This window comes from Didymosphaeria variabile (assembly GCF_027946475.1).
Source record: "Didymosphaeria variabile strain IMI 356815 chromosome Unknown scaffold_8, whole genome shotgun sequence".
NCBI classification, from domain to species: Eukaryota; Fungi; Ascomycota; class Dothideomycetes; order Pleosporales; family Didymosphaeriaceae; genus Didymosphaeria; species Didymosphaeria variabile.
In genome coordinates, this window is record NW_026611627.1 from 2,893,648 (window position 1) to 2,909,605 (window position 15,958).

The 15,958-nt window shown below is 51.3% G+C and overlaps 4 protein-coding genes across 4 annotated transcripts; 2 read left to right on the plus strand and 2 right to left on the minus strand.

Annotated features, from left to right (window-relative positions):
• Positions 1-4,440: 4,440 nt before the first annotated feature.
• On the plus strand, positions 4,441-7,137 carry N0V89_011190 (uncharacterized protein; the record flags this gene model as incomplete). Its single annotated transcript, XM_056219923.1, has 1 exon — positions 4,441-7,137. The coding sequence occupies one exon, from the start codon at positions 4,441-4,443 to the stop codon at positions 7,135-7,137; it is 2,697 nt and encodes an 898-aa protein (XP_056067050.1).
• Positions 7,138-8,126: 989 nt separating this feature from the next.
• N0V89_011191 (uncharacterized protein) lies at positions 8,127-9,269 on the plus strand (the record flags this gene model as incomplete). The annotated part of the gene is made up of 2 exons (XM_056219924.1): positions 8,127-8,663; positions 8,937-9,269. 2 exons carry the CDS (start codon positions 8,127-8,129, stop codon positions 9,267-9,269), a joined length of 870 nt encoding a protein of 289 aa, XP_056067051.1.
• Positions 9,270-9,760: 491 nt separating this feature from the next.
• BNA3_2 (arylformamidase) lies at positions 9,761-11,082 on the minus strand (the record flags this gene model as incomplete). The annotated part of the gene is made up of 4 exons (XM_056219925.1): positions 9,761-10,066; positions 10,176-10,572; positions 10,626-10,787; positions 11,069-11,082. The coding sequence occupies 4 exons, from the start codon at positions 11,080-11,082 to the stop codon at positions 9,761-9,763; spliced, it is 879 nt and encodes a 292-aa protein (XP_056067052.1).
• A 1,359-nt stretch (positions 11,083-12,441) lies between these two features.
• Positions 12,442-13,730, minus strand: N0V89_011193 (uncharacterized protein; the record flags this gene model as incomplete). The annotated part of the gene is made up of 3 exons (XM_056219926.1): positions 12,442-12,928; positions 13,003-13,370; positions 13,428-13,730. The coding sequence occupies 3 exons, from the start codon at positions 13,728-13,730 to the stop codon at positions 12,442-12,444; spliced, it is 1,158 nt and encodes a 385-aa protein (XP_056067053.1).
• Positions 13,731-15,958: the final 2,228 nt, after the last annotated feature.

Consider the following 15,958-nt stretch of genomic DNA (forward strand, 5'->3'; position numbering starts at 1 on the left):
CCGATGGAAGTGGATGGGGGGTTCCGTGCGGGAGCGGAGCGGCGCGATGCGTTTGGCGGGGCGCGATGGGATCATCGTCATGGCGGTGAGGGAGATACCCATGCGAAGCCACGGCGTGGCTTGTCAGGCGTAATACGAGGGCCTCGGTCCGGATGCGTGGACGAGAGAGGGAGCTGGGGACGGCCTTGGAATGGAACGGAGCGACGCGCGAGATAAGCTGATGGCGTCCTTGTCGCAGTTGCTGGTCTTCCCTATGCGGAAAGCAGAGCGTTGGTGGGAGAAGGACCGGACGAAAGACCGGCTGGATTGGCTGCTTGTCTCGCAAAGCGCGGATGCTGACGCTGAGCCAATGTCATTCATATGAGGACCGTTGCACCAAGTCTGACACTGTTCGAAGAGCCGAGGAATCACAGTCAGAGTGAGAACGTGAAGTTGATGCCGTTTGTGATTACCAAATACTATGTTCTTGATCCGTGACCGCGCGCTAAGGAATAACTAAGGGGAATAATGCGCACAAGCGTACAGGAGCCAGCGGCTGGAAGTCTACAAAATCAAAAGTACAATTAACAAGAAGGGTATTCTATGAGAAACAATGTGGATGCAGCGGTCAACGCGCGTAATACAAAACCGGACAAACGTGCTGCCAAAAATATCCTTAGGAGATGAAGTCGAATCGCCCGCCATGTGTGTCCCAGTCCCGTGCCGTGCCCCAGACCATGCCGGTCGGATACCTTGCCCGCTAAATGCAAAATCATCATGAAAACAAATGCCGAAGAGATGCCGTCAGGTGTTGGCTTGTAGTGGCCTCAGTTCGATTCGCTTCCAGCACGACTTCTCTGCTCAGCTGGTGTTGACGGGAACGAGAAGTCGATCGGCGATGGAGGCGGCGCGGGAGTCTCGCTGAATTCTTGACTTGATCGCGAGAAGGTGCTGCCGGACTTGAACGCGGCGCTGACGTCGTGACCGAGGTTGGAACTGGTCAAGATGGCGAGGCGCTGGCGCTGAGTGCTGCTTGATTGTTGGGAAGGCATTGTGGTAGGCGTCGGAATATCCTGACTTGGATTGGGAGGAGAGATGGTGGTGAGTGGCTGGTTTGGAGACGATGTGAGGTAGAACAAAGTCCTCGAGTGATGCGCAGGTACCGACTAAGTAGTGGAGACGACGGAAGAATGCTGCAAAGATTTGTGCAGATTGATGGAGCCTGGGGTAAAAACTGGGGCAAAGCCGGGGGAGAAGGCTATATAGCTGGATCCGGTGGGTAGGACAAGAAAAGTGCGTGCGTGTCTCTCGGTTGGAACGCGACTTGGAGGATGCGGTATGAGCTGGCTTCAGACAGCTAATAAATTCGCTGGCAAAATCGGAGTGGCTGATTTGCAACTCCCGAGCAGGATTGCGGGAAAGGCTTATGGCTGATATGCGATGCGAGAAGAGCCTGGTTATCGTGAGTCAGATTTAATATGAGAGGTGCGCAGGGCTGATGTGGATGCGTTGGCATCTGGAAGCCAGGACCAAGCAAATTGCAGCGTCCTGGTATACAGTGCGAATAGGGGCTGGGCTGCAGAACAGGCTTACTTACAGTCTTGCTTTGGTGCTAGGACTCGACGCTGATATGCACGACGTAGTTGGGGCTGATAAGATTGGGCGGTGCCTGCGTGTGCTGGTACGAATGATCCGGCGAGTTGGAGGCGAAGATGCAGGTGTCAATCAATGCGCAAGACAGGTTTTAAATGAGGGTTTCCAAATGTAGGTTTTAGATGGAAATAGCAAGTAGTGTGAGCTAGGGGTCGAGTATGCTTAACGGAAAAGAAGACGAGTGTCTGGTGTGGGGAGAGCTTTGCTTTATACACGATCCACCAGGCCATGTCCCGGGGGATCTTGACTCGCATGGGCGAGCAGGACACGCTTCGAGAAAAAGAAAGCGCCAAATCAATCAGAGGGCCGGGAGCAGCAGCGGGGCAGCGGGCAACCGCGCTCCTTGCTTTCCTGCTTCCCCGTCCGTTGCACATGAAGCGGAGCGAGACGGCTTACCCCAAACTGATCAAGCAAAGCCCACCCCACGCCCACCCACCCGTGCCAGCGGTGCTCGGACGTCTGTCGGGCTTTTTCCCTCCGCCCATCAGCGGCCAGCCTGACGGCGTCGATGCGAGGACGCGAGCCGGGGGTTGACAAACAAAGCCTGGTGCTGCCCACGCATCCTCCAGCTCCCCCATCCAGATAGCGTGGTGCGCAACAGCGCGGCAAGAAGCAAACCAACGCCGAGCTCCCTGCCTCCCGTGTGCGTGGAGAAAGCCGCTTGGTTGCGACGTGTACACAACGCAAGATCGGCCTTGTCCAATACGCAAGGGAAGATGGTGGGTGAGGTGGACAGCTTGACCGCCATGTCCCAGTGCCATGCAATGCAGGAGGATGCGCTTCCCCACGCGGCGGCAGCGCGTCCCAAACACATGGTTGAGTCGGGGAAGAGTCGCCCCTTGCCGCGCCCATGTGCGCCTTGTTACGCTTTGGGCGACGTCTCAAACTCTGTCAGCTCACTGCCGGATGGCCCCCCGTCCTGCGACTGGCGACAAGCTGGCAAACCTTCTGCAAGGTCGGACAAACGAACTTCCTCAACGGTGCTAATGGTAGGAGAAAGTTCAGAGACCTCACCCTGCCGTCGTTGCGGCACAGCAGTTGGTTCTTTGTTCCTACCTCGGATCATCTCGCACTACCTGAACTCGGCAGGATCTTCTTAAGACCTTCCAGAAGCCTTTGGAAGGCGCTCGGACGAATCTCCTTAGATCGCACGACTCGCTGAATTGGTCTGTTCGCACTCCAAACGTTCCGCCCGCCCTTCCGGTGCCAGATGCCATGGCGACCGGCAGATGTCCGGGTGCGATGGCACCTCAGCTTTTCAACCGCCTCGTTTTCGCATGCCATCATCGAGCACTGCCAGAATGAAGCAAGAGATAGCGCTACCCATACCGACAGCCTCATGCGGAGAAAGATGGCAGGCATGGTGGTAGCCGGAATCGATGCAGTTATCCGCATAACGCTCGTAGCCGTCGGTCCGACATCCTGGCCCTTGGGGAGATGCTACATGGCATGGCAACCGCGCGATTGTTTGCCGCCAGCGGCCTCGGTCCTCGTGTCGTGCAAAGGGATTCACGTCCCTCGGCTTGCAGCTGCTCATGAATGAGAAGGACTGGGAGGCATGTGGCAGGCCTTGCATCTCGCAGCCGCTAATCTCTTCGTGCCTGATGCGGCGTCTCTCGCGCCTCGATGCGGCACGTTGGGCGCCTGCGTTTCCGTGTGTGCCTGATCCGGGGCATTCGTCCTTCCCTGGCTTGCATGGTCGAAACATCCCCGCAACATCGTGTAACCTGAGGCTTGTAGCCATGCTGTCGAGGCCTGCCGTGCAAGCTGCGTCGTCCTGCGCCGCGGGCGTTTTACGAGCGAGGCTTCGATCTAGATTGACAGATGCGGTGACCGGTCGTTGTGCCAAGTGTTGTGCTCCCATTGCTTTGCCGACAACACTGCATCGCGGACGGCGGCAGACTGTCCCATTGGCAGGTTGCATCGGTGTACGATCGCTCTCCCGATAGACTGCAGGTCATCGCCTCTGTTCTCGCGTTGCGTCGACGATCTGTGTATGGCTTCACCGCATTTTGAGCGCAAGAATAAGCGCTTGGTGCTGCAAGAGAGGGATTCTAGCCAGTACCTGAATGTCTCGATGGTGAGAGAAGGAACCTCTGGGGAATACTGAGAGTGAGTAGAGGTAGCAAAGGGCGAGGCTCCGGCTGCTGAGGTGTGTGGTCGCAGCTTCCGAACTAGTATCTGTCAACAACCTGAACGTAGACAACGGGAATTCTCGCGAGAAAACTCAATCAAAGGGCATTCGCAATGGATGAGCGACATTTTTGAGGATGTCTGCATGTGGGCGTAGTTGATCAAGACTTACCATACAACTAACATCTCTATACACTTCACATCGTACCGGTCAGCTCGCCTTCTGAGATTATATCCGGGGGTAGGCACATTACAGACAGTGCAAGAGATCATTCGTGTTGACTAACAATAACTCTGTCGACATGTCAAGTAGCTCGTCAATTCCTATCGTGTTGCTCTGGTAGGGCTTGCGGAGTAATAAGGCTCGACGTTATGTCAGTTTGGATTCACCTTCACTTCTAGCGCGCCTTCCTGTTTTGCCTCACCCGTTGCTTTGAAGACTCACCGACTGCAAACGGAGCACCGCGCTTTCGCAATCACAATGGCGTCACGCCTTCACCCGAGGACGCGACCAAAAACTTTTGCCTCTAACCTTTCTCTTGCTCTTTCCTTCTAGATCCACACGACTCTCGAATAGTTGCTCTGCAGCGCAGGCGACAAGGTTTGTCAGTTATCCCGCTTCAAGTTCGGTCATCGTTGTGCTACTTACTGACTTCTACAGGAAGCCACAACAACATGGCGGCGCCGTCGAAGCTGCGGGACGTCCTCGACAAGATTCGCATGGCTTATCCACCCCACGTTCGCGAAGCCTTGGACAAAACAAGGACAGAACAAGAACTGCTCAAGGAGAAGAAGAACCTTCCCCTTGGGGGCCCGCCTTCACCAGATCATGTTGATACGATAGACCAAGAGATCGACCGCCTACCGGAGGATGAAGCTGTTGCTGCAACGAAGGCCTTCTATCCTGAATTCATTCCCCATATACCTGAAGCCAAAGTGTATGAGGAACAGTACCATCACTTCTCCAAAAAAGCCAAGGAACGATCAACGAAGTACAATCAGATTATGCAACATGTGCCGGTTGGAGATAGGCCACGAATCTATACTACAACTGAACTGACAGAAACATTTGCCCAGTGCTCGGAAGAGCTTTCCCAATGCTGCAGCATGCTGAAGATGTTTGCATGCAGGAACGAAGAGCAGATTCGATCGCGCTGGAGGCGAATGTCAAGGGGCCAGAGAATGAAAATCCTTCGTGAGATCTGGCCAGATATTCCCGCCCATCATAGACCAGACATCGGGTCCTTCCGAGACCGACGGTCACCACTTCCTTCTGATTGCAATTCATTTTCACAACTCGCCCCAATTTGGGGCCTCCCGTACCTCAACCTAGAGGATCTTGCGGACTCAACGAATTTCCTACTTCTCTTAAACGCTCGTGCGCACAATTTTCCTTGGAAATTCGCTCATGCAGATCTCGCGGCTGCACCTGTTTACAGGATTCGTCCGGAGCTGTTGGATTCTGTCAAGAACTCGCATAGCGTGGTAATTGTCCCCCAGCAGCAGTTGACAACATACCTCGAGGTTTTCGCGTGGAAGAGCGAAGCGGAAGCGGCAGCATCGCTGAAAACTGGTCTAACAGTTCACCCCGATCACGCTCTTCAGATCTTCACGCTACAGGACTATGTCTGGAGGTTTCTGCTCCATTGCTGCGTCAAAATCATACCTGGCAGCCTGAAAGATGTTGTGTGGGACAGCTCGATTCTCCCCCAAGCGTTATCAGAACCTTCGACCCAACCCCAGAATATGTCGACCGCGATTGCGCGCGACGCTCCATATCGTCTTCCAAAACAGATAGACTTGATGAGACTGAAATCACTGATCGCGGCCACTCGGGACAGGACGATAGATCGTATACACCAGCTCAGAGAAGATCCCGAACTTTTCGCCGAATATGTGCAAGATCTCCGCTCCCACAGACCAGAGCTTCTCCTTGATCGCGCTGGCAAATCACATAAGCTCGTAGGGAGTGGTGCTCTCCACAATTCTGTTCTAAAGAACATGATCGGCGATCTGTACATGGACGTATCGTTCTATGAAGACTTTCACTGCAGACTTTGTCAATGGGAGAGTCTTATTGTCAAACACGCCACCGACTTGGTCCCAGGGGGGCAGCTGCCAACCCCTCTTATGGAATCGATTACAGAAACTCGTTGTTCCTTGGAAATGACGATGTTGGACCTGATTGATATGTTCAAAGCCGCTTTCGTATCATCTCTTCCAATGCGACCGTACTTCATCCGGACTTCTTCGAATACATCTGATATGGTGATATTTGTCCAGGATACGGAAAAGAAGGCGGACTCTGTTATTAGAGAAGCATTGTCAGTAATCAACATGTTGTTTAGGAAGGATACACGGGATTTTTTCTCGCTATATACAATAATGGACGAGCTCGACAGGTTCCTCGACAGCGATAGAGATGCGAGAGCCATGTTTACTCCGTTGGTGGTCTCAATCTTGTCGCGTCTTTCGGTTATATCCGAGTGTCTTCGCTCCATCGACTCCTATCAACCTTGGGCTCCTTCTTTGGAGGCCAGTTACCAGGAGAAAAAGCACATCTATTTTTATCGATGTGCGATAAAACAAGGCGCCTCTTGGCAGTCAATCAGGACAACTACTTTTCGTGGGACAAATATTTGCTCGCTTGGAGACCCCAGCGATGGCAAGTTTGAGTATCCCATCCATGGGCGTCAAAACCGCCAGGCGGCCGAGAAGCGGGCAAAGGCAAAGACAGCTCTGAATACGTTCTGGGAAGCAGCAGACAAGCGATTCCGAGACGTGACAGGCACTACTCCATACGACTTGATCCAGCATATCATTGAGACAAGAGTGGCACCTTGCTTACGTTCCACCAAGCCTTGTGAGAAGCGTGCAGCTCCTACTAGTGTAATTCCGAACGACTTTGTCGACCACGACACCACCAAGGAGTTCACTGGAAACTTCAGCAAGCTTTCGGTAGCTCCAAAGACCAAGCCCAAGACCCGTGGTGTTGCAGCCCCTCAAGATGAAGTTCCTGCAAACCCTGATCTAGCAATTATAGAGGTCCGACATCCAACCATCACTGTTGACAAACGCGCCCACAAAGTCTTCAGATCGCTGTTCCACTCGGTTGACTCTCCCAACCAGCCGAGTCAAGTCGCATGGCCTGATTTCGTCCACGCGATGGTTTCTGCAGGCTTTGGAGCAGAGAAGCTCCCCGCCACGTCCGCGTGGCACTTCACGCCAGTATTGGTGGATGCAGACCGCTCCATCCAGTTCCACGAGCCGCACCCGTCCAATAAACTTCCCATGACCTGGGCTCGCGAATACGGACGTCGACTCACGCGTGCATATGGCTGGGATGGTGAGACGTTCGCTTTGAAAGATTAGACGGGCGATGATGAAGGAGATCATGGCGTCAGATATGGGGTTAAGACAAATGTTTTCGGGGCATTGTCCTGCATTGGGCACTCATGGTTGTCGTATCTGCGCCAGTAGCAGGTATTTTGGCATCGCTCGTAAAGCAGGCTCGATTGATTAGCAATCTTGTTTCCACGGTGGTTTGGATCAATATTGTCCGAATATTTGCTCCGCTGCTCGTAGGTTTGGGAGGAATTGTTAGTAGAGACTGTTTGGCGGCTCTGGTTATAAAGGGCCGTCGCTACGCAGTTGATAGCTCAATACGTTCACAACGGATGCAGTAACGATTGGCAATTCGTGAAATGCACTAATATTCATTGGTGCAGCGGCTAGTGCAGGGTTAATGCAGCTGAGGGGTCCAGGGGTGGCTCCTTCCTCTGCCCTCACCTTCTCCCCTTTTCATCTTGCACGTCTTGCATACTTTCTTCCAGCCCCCTTCTCACTGCCTCTTACTCATGTAACCAGACTCTATATTTGGATCGTTTGAGTTGAAAAAAAGACTATCCCTCCTTCTCTTCAATCACACGAATCAGCAAGACGATGGTTACCACGGCCACCTCAAAGCCGTCCACGACTTTAGTGTCGTTGCCCATTATGCTTCCCGGTAGCGAACTACGAAGTGCGTCGGGTCAGTCACATTTGACCGCATAATGGGCGGTTGAAAACAACCAGCAGCCAAGCTCCAACTCTTTCACCACGAAGCGAATATGTACACTTTTTCACTAACCAGACTTGGCGGTGTCCCTTGCCTTAAATAGTACTACTGCCAGGACTAATGCGCATCACGCGTAGTTGGTACATAAATCCCGATCCTAAGGGCGCTTTCTGCACACTGCTCTCATCACTCGAGACATACACCTTCGATTGCCTGAGTATTATCAACTCAGCAGACTGAAGGTCGTACGAAATAGCCGGCAACTGTATCCCAGCTTTCGTAATCTTGTCACTAGACATTTTCCATGGCTCTCGAAGCTCTACTCGAGGACCTCTACTGGGGTGCCGAGGATGCTCCATGGCCAGACGATGCCGTTAGACATCAATCACTACAGTTGGCCGAAGAGATTTTCGAAGACTACACGCGCCTGCATGAGATTGTCATTCGTCACGAGCCGATCCTTCGCAAGCGTTGGGAGAAGAGGCCACAGGCCAGGCGACGCGAGCTATTATTGAGGTTATGGCCGGACATGCCCGATTCGCATCGTCCCGATTTCGGTGGTATTGCAGACCAAAAGCAGGTTCATTTCCAGAATTTTCAGTCCGGACTGCTGCCCGATCGTATCTTGTGGCCCTATCTCAACCTCGAAGACCTCACTGAAGCAAAGGCTCTCTTGATGCTTCTCAACTCGCGGAGCCGAAACTTACCCACCATGTTTACTGCGACGGAGCATGAACGCAGTGTCTTTCTGGAGTATTACCTCGCTAAAGCGGTCTGTCTGCGACCGAAGCATGAGTGTATGGTGCTCGACAAATGGGACAAAGACAAGTATGGCACGGTTGTACAGCTACCAACATGAACGATAACGATAACGGCAACATCGGCATCAAATCTCTGAACTTGCGCTCACATTCGCTGTCGCCCGGAGTCCACAGCTACCAACATGAGCGATAACGATAATGGCAATACCCGTAATCGCAGCCATCGCCGCAATAACAGCTGTGCTAGGGCCATCTTTGTGACCCTCTTCCACTACTTCGACGAGTTTATACGAACGGGGCTAGGCAAGTTAGTTTTCTTCGTCCTCTGCGGTTTCGTGTGCTACGGTCTCTAGGTTTTCTTCTTGCGCTCACCTCAACCTCCTCCCCGCTTCTGCTACAAGCTCGACTCGAAGACATGCAACGGGCTCTCCCAGAGAGATTACGAGGAGCACCTCAAGGAATTCAGAGATGAACTGCGGCGGAACGTCACAGAGTCTGGGCTTTCGGACAAGGGACACAATGTACTCCTGGGGTTCTTCAACCTGTACCTGCAGCGCAGGATTCTAGATTTTCTCGTTCACTTCTGCGAGGAAGTTCTCCACGATCATGCCCAAGCTTCGTTGACAGACGACCGGTTCGCGATAGAACCCGAACCTCCTGCGTTGTTCGAGAACGAAGAGATTTGAGCCACTTTCACTGAATCTGCAAGGCTAGCTCCTTATCGAGCGCGACAGAACTCTCCCGACTTCTCAAGACTGAAGCAATTGATTTCGTCGATGTCGGAAGCGGGCAAGGATCATGCGTGGGCTCTCAGAGAAGATCCAGGGTACGATGGGATGGAGGTATGTTCAAGCTGAAGCCAACTTGAATATTGTATACTTAATTTGAATGCTGGAAAGAGAGGATCGGGTTTTACAATGAGAGGATCGTGGAGAGGCACGCGGCTTCATTAAGTAGTAGTATTAGTATGATTCTATTGGAGCAAATTTATTATGATATGAATCTTTCTAAAATGAAGTGGTATGCACATATTGTGAGGGAATACTGCAAGGGATATCACATAATTAGTAGGGGAAAGATAGGAAGTGACAGATATCCAGTACTATAGAACTGAAAGTTCTCATAGTTCAAACCAAAGCCTTATACTTGTCAATTATATGCATCTCTAGGTTGATGCTTAGAATGTCCTTTCTCCCAGGATGTACGGTTTCAACTTTTGGAGTCGCTCAGCGGCTAGTCGCAGACCTTCATCTGACTTACATGCCCCGAAGCGCAGGTATCTGGCCCCCAACGCCTTGTTGTCCTCCCCATAGAAGCAGGTCCCCGGAATCGATGCAATACCAAACTCTTGAACCAAAAAGTAACACGTTTTCCAGTCTTTCGTGCCATGTTTGGCGACGAGCGGAGGATAGTTGTACTCTTCGGGCACCGAGATGTTGTCCACAGAAACAAAGATAAACCATGCAGCGCCGGGCATGACGTACTATGGCCAAGTCAGCAACGAACCGGTATCACTACCTGAATGAAGAGAGACAGACCGTTAGCCCGATGTCATCTAGCATGCTGCAGAGTGCACGAATCCTTGCACTGACGTCCCTGGCATTTACACTCCACCAGTCCAGTCTCTCCGCTTCACGCAGACCTATTGCACATGCATCTTGCGCTGGTCCACTACTGGAATATGCCAGCACAAGATGTGTGGCGATAACGGGCTGCATCAGAACATCAGGCCCTATGACGAAGCCTACGCGCCAACCAGTCGCATTGAATAGCTTAGCGAGAGAGACAACGGTAAGCGTGTGTGCGAAGATTTCAGGAGAGATCGAGGCGACTCGTGTATGAACGGCATCCGTATCTGATACAGAATGGGGAGGGAATACAATGCGCTCGTAGACTTCATCGGAAAGAAGAACAAGACCGTATGTGACGCACAGGTTGCCGATTGCGGTGAGCTCAGCCCTGCTGAATACCTTGCCGAGCGGATTATGTCTTTCATGATAAGCATAGATGTCGAGGAGAAGCACAGTACATGTCTGACTTACGGGTTGTTCAGGTAAATCATCTTTGTTCTCTCGTTGATTGTGCCCTCAAGTTCGGCCATGTCGATTGTCCAGTCGCTGCCATTTGCCATTGGGTTACCTTCGGGTGGACGGATTGGCACGTAGCGAATCGTGCCACCGGCGAGCTTGACTTGATACTCGTACCTAGACAAATTGCATTAGTGTACTTGTGAAATGGGTAGTATGTTGTGTCTTACATAGTAAATACAGGCTCTAGTAAGATCACTTCATCTCCAGGTTGAATGAAAGACATCACGCAACTGAGCAAGCCTTCTTGCGCGCCGCTTGAAACGCATATGTCTGTCTCTGGACTGAGTTGTCTCCCATACAACGGAGAGTACAGCTCTGCGACAGTCTGTTGTAACCCATGCGAACCCTAGTATCCTTTGAGATGATGCAGTCAATGCAAGAAGATACCTACGTACCGGCACTGGAGCATATTGATTGCTGTCGACGCGATCCAACGCATCCTTGTGAGCTTCGACGAGAAACGAGGGAGGGTTGTGATCACTGAGCATTGTCAGCAAAACCGGTATACCTGACTTCTCAGATCTGGATACGTACATGAATGATGTGCCTAAATTGATTGTTGGTTGTACTGGGGACGAAGCTGCTACGTCGTGAATCCATTGCCTTCCCATCATGATTAGCAACGCCGCCGAAATCCTTCCTCGGCATCCATACCACACATTGTCTTTCACAATGGTAGAGGCCGGTACCGCTTGGATTCTTCTCGCTCTAGTAGCTGCAATCGGCATGTCTCCATTTTTCTCTGCGTGGGGTGTCATTTCTAGGATGCGTATGGTAAACGGTTAACGAAGGCCAAGTCGATAAGGATACATGAAGCTACAGCGTTGCTAGTGAGGCAGGCTTTGTCCCATGCGGAGAGGACGGCTTAGCCTTAGTCATCTTCGCTGTCCGGGCGTTACACAAGAAGTCATATGATCAGTATCCCAACAGGTTTGTTTGGTTCACATTCTGCAAAGATTAGATGTGATATGCCATGCATTTATCGTGCGTATTGCGCAAATTAAATTCTAGTATGGTGCTTACTTTTGCCTTGTTTCACTGAGAAGAAGTAATGACTATCATAAGGCGTCTGTCAAGTCCGGCTTGCATCTGGTTACATGCATGTAGCATGTAGAATGGGCAAAACGTCTTTGATTGTCATTTCCTAAAATGGAAACTGTTCGGAAGTCCGTTATCAGCTGCAACCAAAGAGGGAAACAGGGGTGGGCATTGATATCATGCTCACTTGCTTTCCAGGTGCAAGTCTAGATTCTTGCCGCAACAGTGCGTTATGATTGGCCACAGCCGGCGCCTGCAACGCGGCGTGGCTGTTCCGCTGCCTGGAACAAAGCAAGCTTGATAGTGGTTACGCCGCCTTGGTCCAAAACTAATGCATGTTCCCGTCGCGCTGGATCAACTGCGGGGATAACGGCGACGCGTGTAAGAAAGCGAGATGAAGCCGTCCTAGCTGCCTGAAACGAGGCGCACTTGATAGCGCCTACGCCGCAGTAATCAACATTTCTAGAGGTTTTCCGTTGTCCTGGACCAATCGCGGGAATAACAGCGAAAAACACAGAGTAATCATTCGGGATACTCCAAAGGTTAATTTACTCGCTGCACCGCTTAAAGCGCCGGGCAGATTCAACCAATAACAGTGTGTAGAGACATACAGCCAACATAGCAAGGAACCGATACTTTAGACCACTAGGGCCCTATCCGTAAGAGCCAAGTTTGTAGATACCGCTCGATCACAACAGCAAGCCTCAGCATAGGATGTCTAACCTGATGACTACCTCGACCCTTTGACCGAGAATCCCCTTTGTACGTAGATGGCAGGAGCGTCGCTCTTCGTCTGATCGTTTTCAGGTTCACCAGGAACCAATGATTTCATTGAGATGCTCTCCTCTTGAGTTTGTAGTCGGTCGATGGAGTCTATGGCACGCGAATAGTTTCCACCAAGATGACGACCCTTGCTACCGAGTGTGACTTTACGGAAATAGGATGACATGGCGCTGGTCTTGGTGGGTTTGGAAGCATCCTCGCGTTTGTTCTTGAAGAATACGGGGCCTAAAATGGGTAGACATGCAGCAACGACTGACATGCAGGGCTCAATTGATCCCCATATGATTGTGTTGATAGTAGTGACTGTCAAAGGTGAGCGTAGAGTCTGGTCAAGAGGATCGTAGGCCTTACATGAGAAGTCGTCATCGTTGTCTTGGAATTCTTGCTTGACCTTGACCATATAATACAGACGTACTGTAGAAGCAACGACAATTCTATGATACATTAGTTCGATAAGTTCCACCGCAACCACGAGGACATGGATCAAAACAGAGATTGTTGAACTCACACGGCACCAAGCCAGAACACACCGCTGATGAGCCATTTCTTCTTTTTGCTGATACGCAACCTGTGAATCACAGGTAGGGGCAAGCAAAGAATGAAAATATCCAGCGCAACATCTGTCGCGATCTCGACGATGTAGAAGATGCGCCAATTGATGGCCGTGCCAGGTTCTCCCCAGTTGCGCGGTATAGGGTTATCTTGGAAGAGCGTAACGAAGAAGAAGGCAATGATCCAGGCAAGCAAGACTAGTTGTGTGGCGATAACGGCACGACGAAATCCTGGTGTTGCGAACACCGTTTGGTAAAATAGTAAGACAGAGGCTTTCACACTCCACACGGAGAAAACATAGAAAAACTGCGTAACAAAGAGTATCTATCACGTTGCGCTTAGATCCATTCGAAAGCGCAGATCTTGATGTGAAAAGCGTACCTTGAGGAACCGCACCTTGAGAGTGGGTGTGAGCCCGGCTAAGGGAAGGCCTATACCGCAAGCCACCGCGCCGATGATACAAGCGATAGCGTTGAGTACAGCATTCAACTGTGTATTCTTAGTCGCAGATGCCTCATCGTCACGATGTAGCCTTACCAATGTGAAAAAAATCATATAATCAGACGCGTTCAGCCTGGTGCCTTTCAGACGGCGCGCATAGATGCGTAAGGCCACGGCGGTGACGGAAAGGACCGGAAAAATGACACTAACGATCGTGATCGTGACTGCCTGAGGTGGAAGCATGATCGAGACCAGTAGAGAATCGTAAGAGCGGGGTCAAAGAATGCTCCAGGAGCCTTGGAAGAGATGGTTGGTTAGAGATCAAATGACTTGACCATGAACAATGCACTGGACGATGCGCTGTCTCCACATTTATTTCTCTTCCTTACAGTCAAGCACAGATAAGCACACTTAAGCACTAGGCTACGGAACGAGAGTATGGTGTTCGGGGGTCCAACAATGCCTGCTGCAGGATGCAGCGGGGCGAGGTCAGGCCTGCAAATTGAGTAAACCCCGCGAGCCAACAGCACGGTCCGGAAGCGTAGTTCTCCGTATTCGCTATCGCCCGAATCGTGGGGGAATTTTTGATGAAGCGACCCTCGCCGGGCACCGGGAGAATGTTGCCTTCCGTTTTCGGCCGGGGCGTATGTAGTCAAGTGGCGGTTATCTTCGAATCCTTCTGCGAGTCTCTTCGTTGTGTTTCTCAAAGTTTGAACTACTTTCTATGGAGCGCCATGTTGGCTTCCACGCAGAACCATGAAACATTGAAAGATCGCGGAGAAGCCATGGAAGATAAGGCACCCGCACTACCTCTCATCTCAGACGGATGGGCGTTTGCGTGGCTGCAATGTGCGGGCACTTTCTGCTTGTTCTTTAATTCTTGGGGCTTAGTAAATGCCTTTGGTATGGATGCCGCCCCCAATCACTATGTTTTTTACTAACTTGACTAGGAGCATTCCAAGACTACTATGAAAAGTATAGTCTGAGCTCGGTGACGCCTGCTAGTATCTCCTGGATTGGATCCATCCAAGCATTCCTCTTCGTCTTTGGTGGTGTATTCACCGGTCCCCTGTACGATAGAGGATACTTGAAGACATTGGTGCGAACCGGAAGCCTTCTGGTTGTTCTTGGCCTCGTTACAACAAGTTTCTGCAGCGAGTACTGGCAGTACATGTTAGCACAGGGCTTACTCACCGGGCTTGGAAGTTCTATGTTTTTCGTTCCCAGTATGGCTCTGTTGCCGACGTATTTCGCCAAGAGAAGAGCACTAAGTATGGGCATCGCAATTACGGGTGGCAATCTTGGTATGTATCCGCTGTAGTTTGGAGATGAAAGACTTGACTGACTTCGACTCGATAAAGGCGGCATCGTATATTCGGTGCTTTTTCGTAATTTGCAGCCTAAAATTGGCTTTCAGTGGGCAACAAGAGTAATAGCCCTGATCATGCTGGTTACGCTTATTCTACCATCCACGTGCTTGAAGATGCGTTTGAAGCCAGCAGTGGCTCGAAAGTTCTTCGACCCGAAGCCGTGGACAGAGCCGACCTTTGTGGTGTTTGCAGCTTCGTGCTTATTCGGCTTGGTTGGGCTCTACATTCCCTACTTCTACGTGGACTCATTTGCACGCGACAGAGGCTTGGTAGATAGCCAGCTTGCTCTCTATCTCCTCCCTATGATGAACGCAGGTTCGTTTGTTGGACGATTGGTGAGCCGATCGATGACCGCAATTCCCGACGAATAACACACTGACAACCCCGTGTAAACTAGATTCTGTGCTACATCGCGGATCGGACCGGACCGGTGGCAATCCTGGTCCTTTGCGCTCTGATGAGCGCAATCGCGGCGTTCGCATGGATTGCGGTAGATTCTCTGGCTGGGATGGTGGCAACCTGTATCTTCTATGGCTGCTTCTCGGGTACTTATCTCTCACTCATCATGACGACCGTTGCTGTTGCTCTCTGTCCGGATATGAGTGTACTCGGCATGCGTATAGGCATGGCATGTATTCCATGTTCCACAGGCCTATTGATCGGTTCTCCAATTGGAGGTGCTATAGTCAAACATGGTTGGCTAGGTTTGCAACTTCTCACTGGGGTTACACTGGCAATCTCGACTTCCGGAATGGCAGGCCTGCGTATCATGAAAGTTGGGTGGCGGTTTCTCGCGCGATGTTGATATTGTTGATAAGAGTCTACATGGTACCCTTACTCGGTGTTGGCAGCGGTAATATAACAGGGTGGAGAATAAATTCTATCTGATTCTGTCTCTTCGTTGTTGGATGCCAGTCTGCGGGTTCATTGCACAGGCGAAACTATGTTGAGCGGATGACTGCATGATCCGGGAGTTGATAAAGACCGAATATTTGCCTTTATGCAGAACTCGTCGGACTTGTACATCATGTTGGGGGCTCTGCGGCCGTTGATTGGGGTTGATCCTCGGGAACGGTCGAGATTCTGACCATCCGGGCGTCG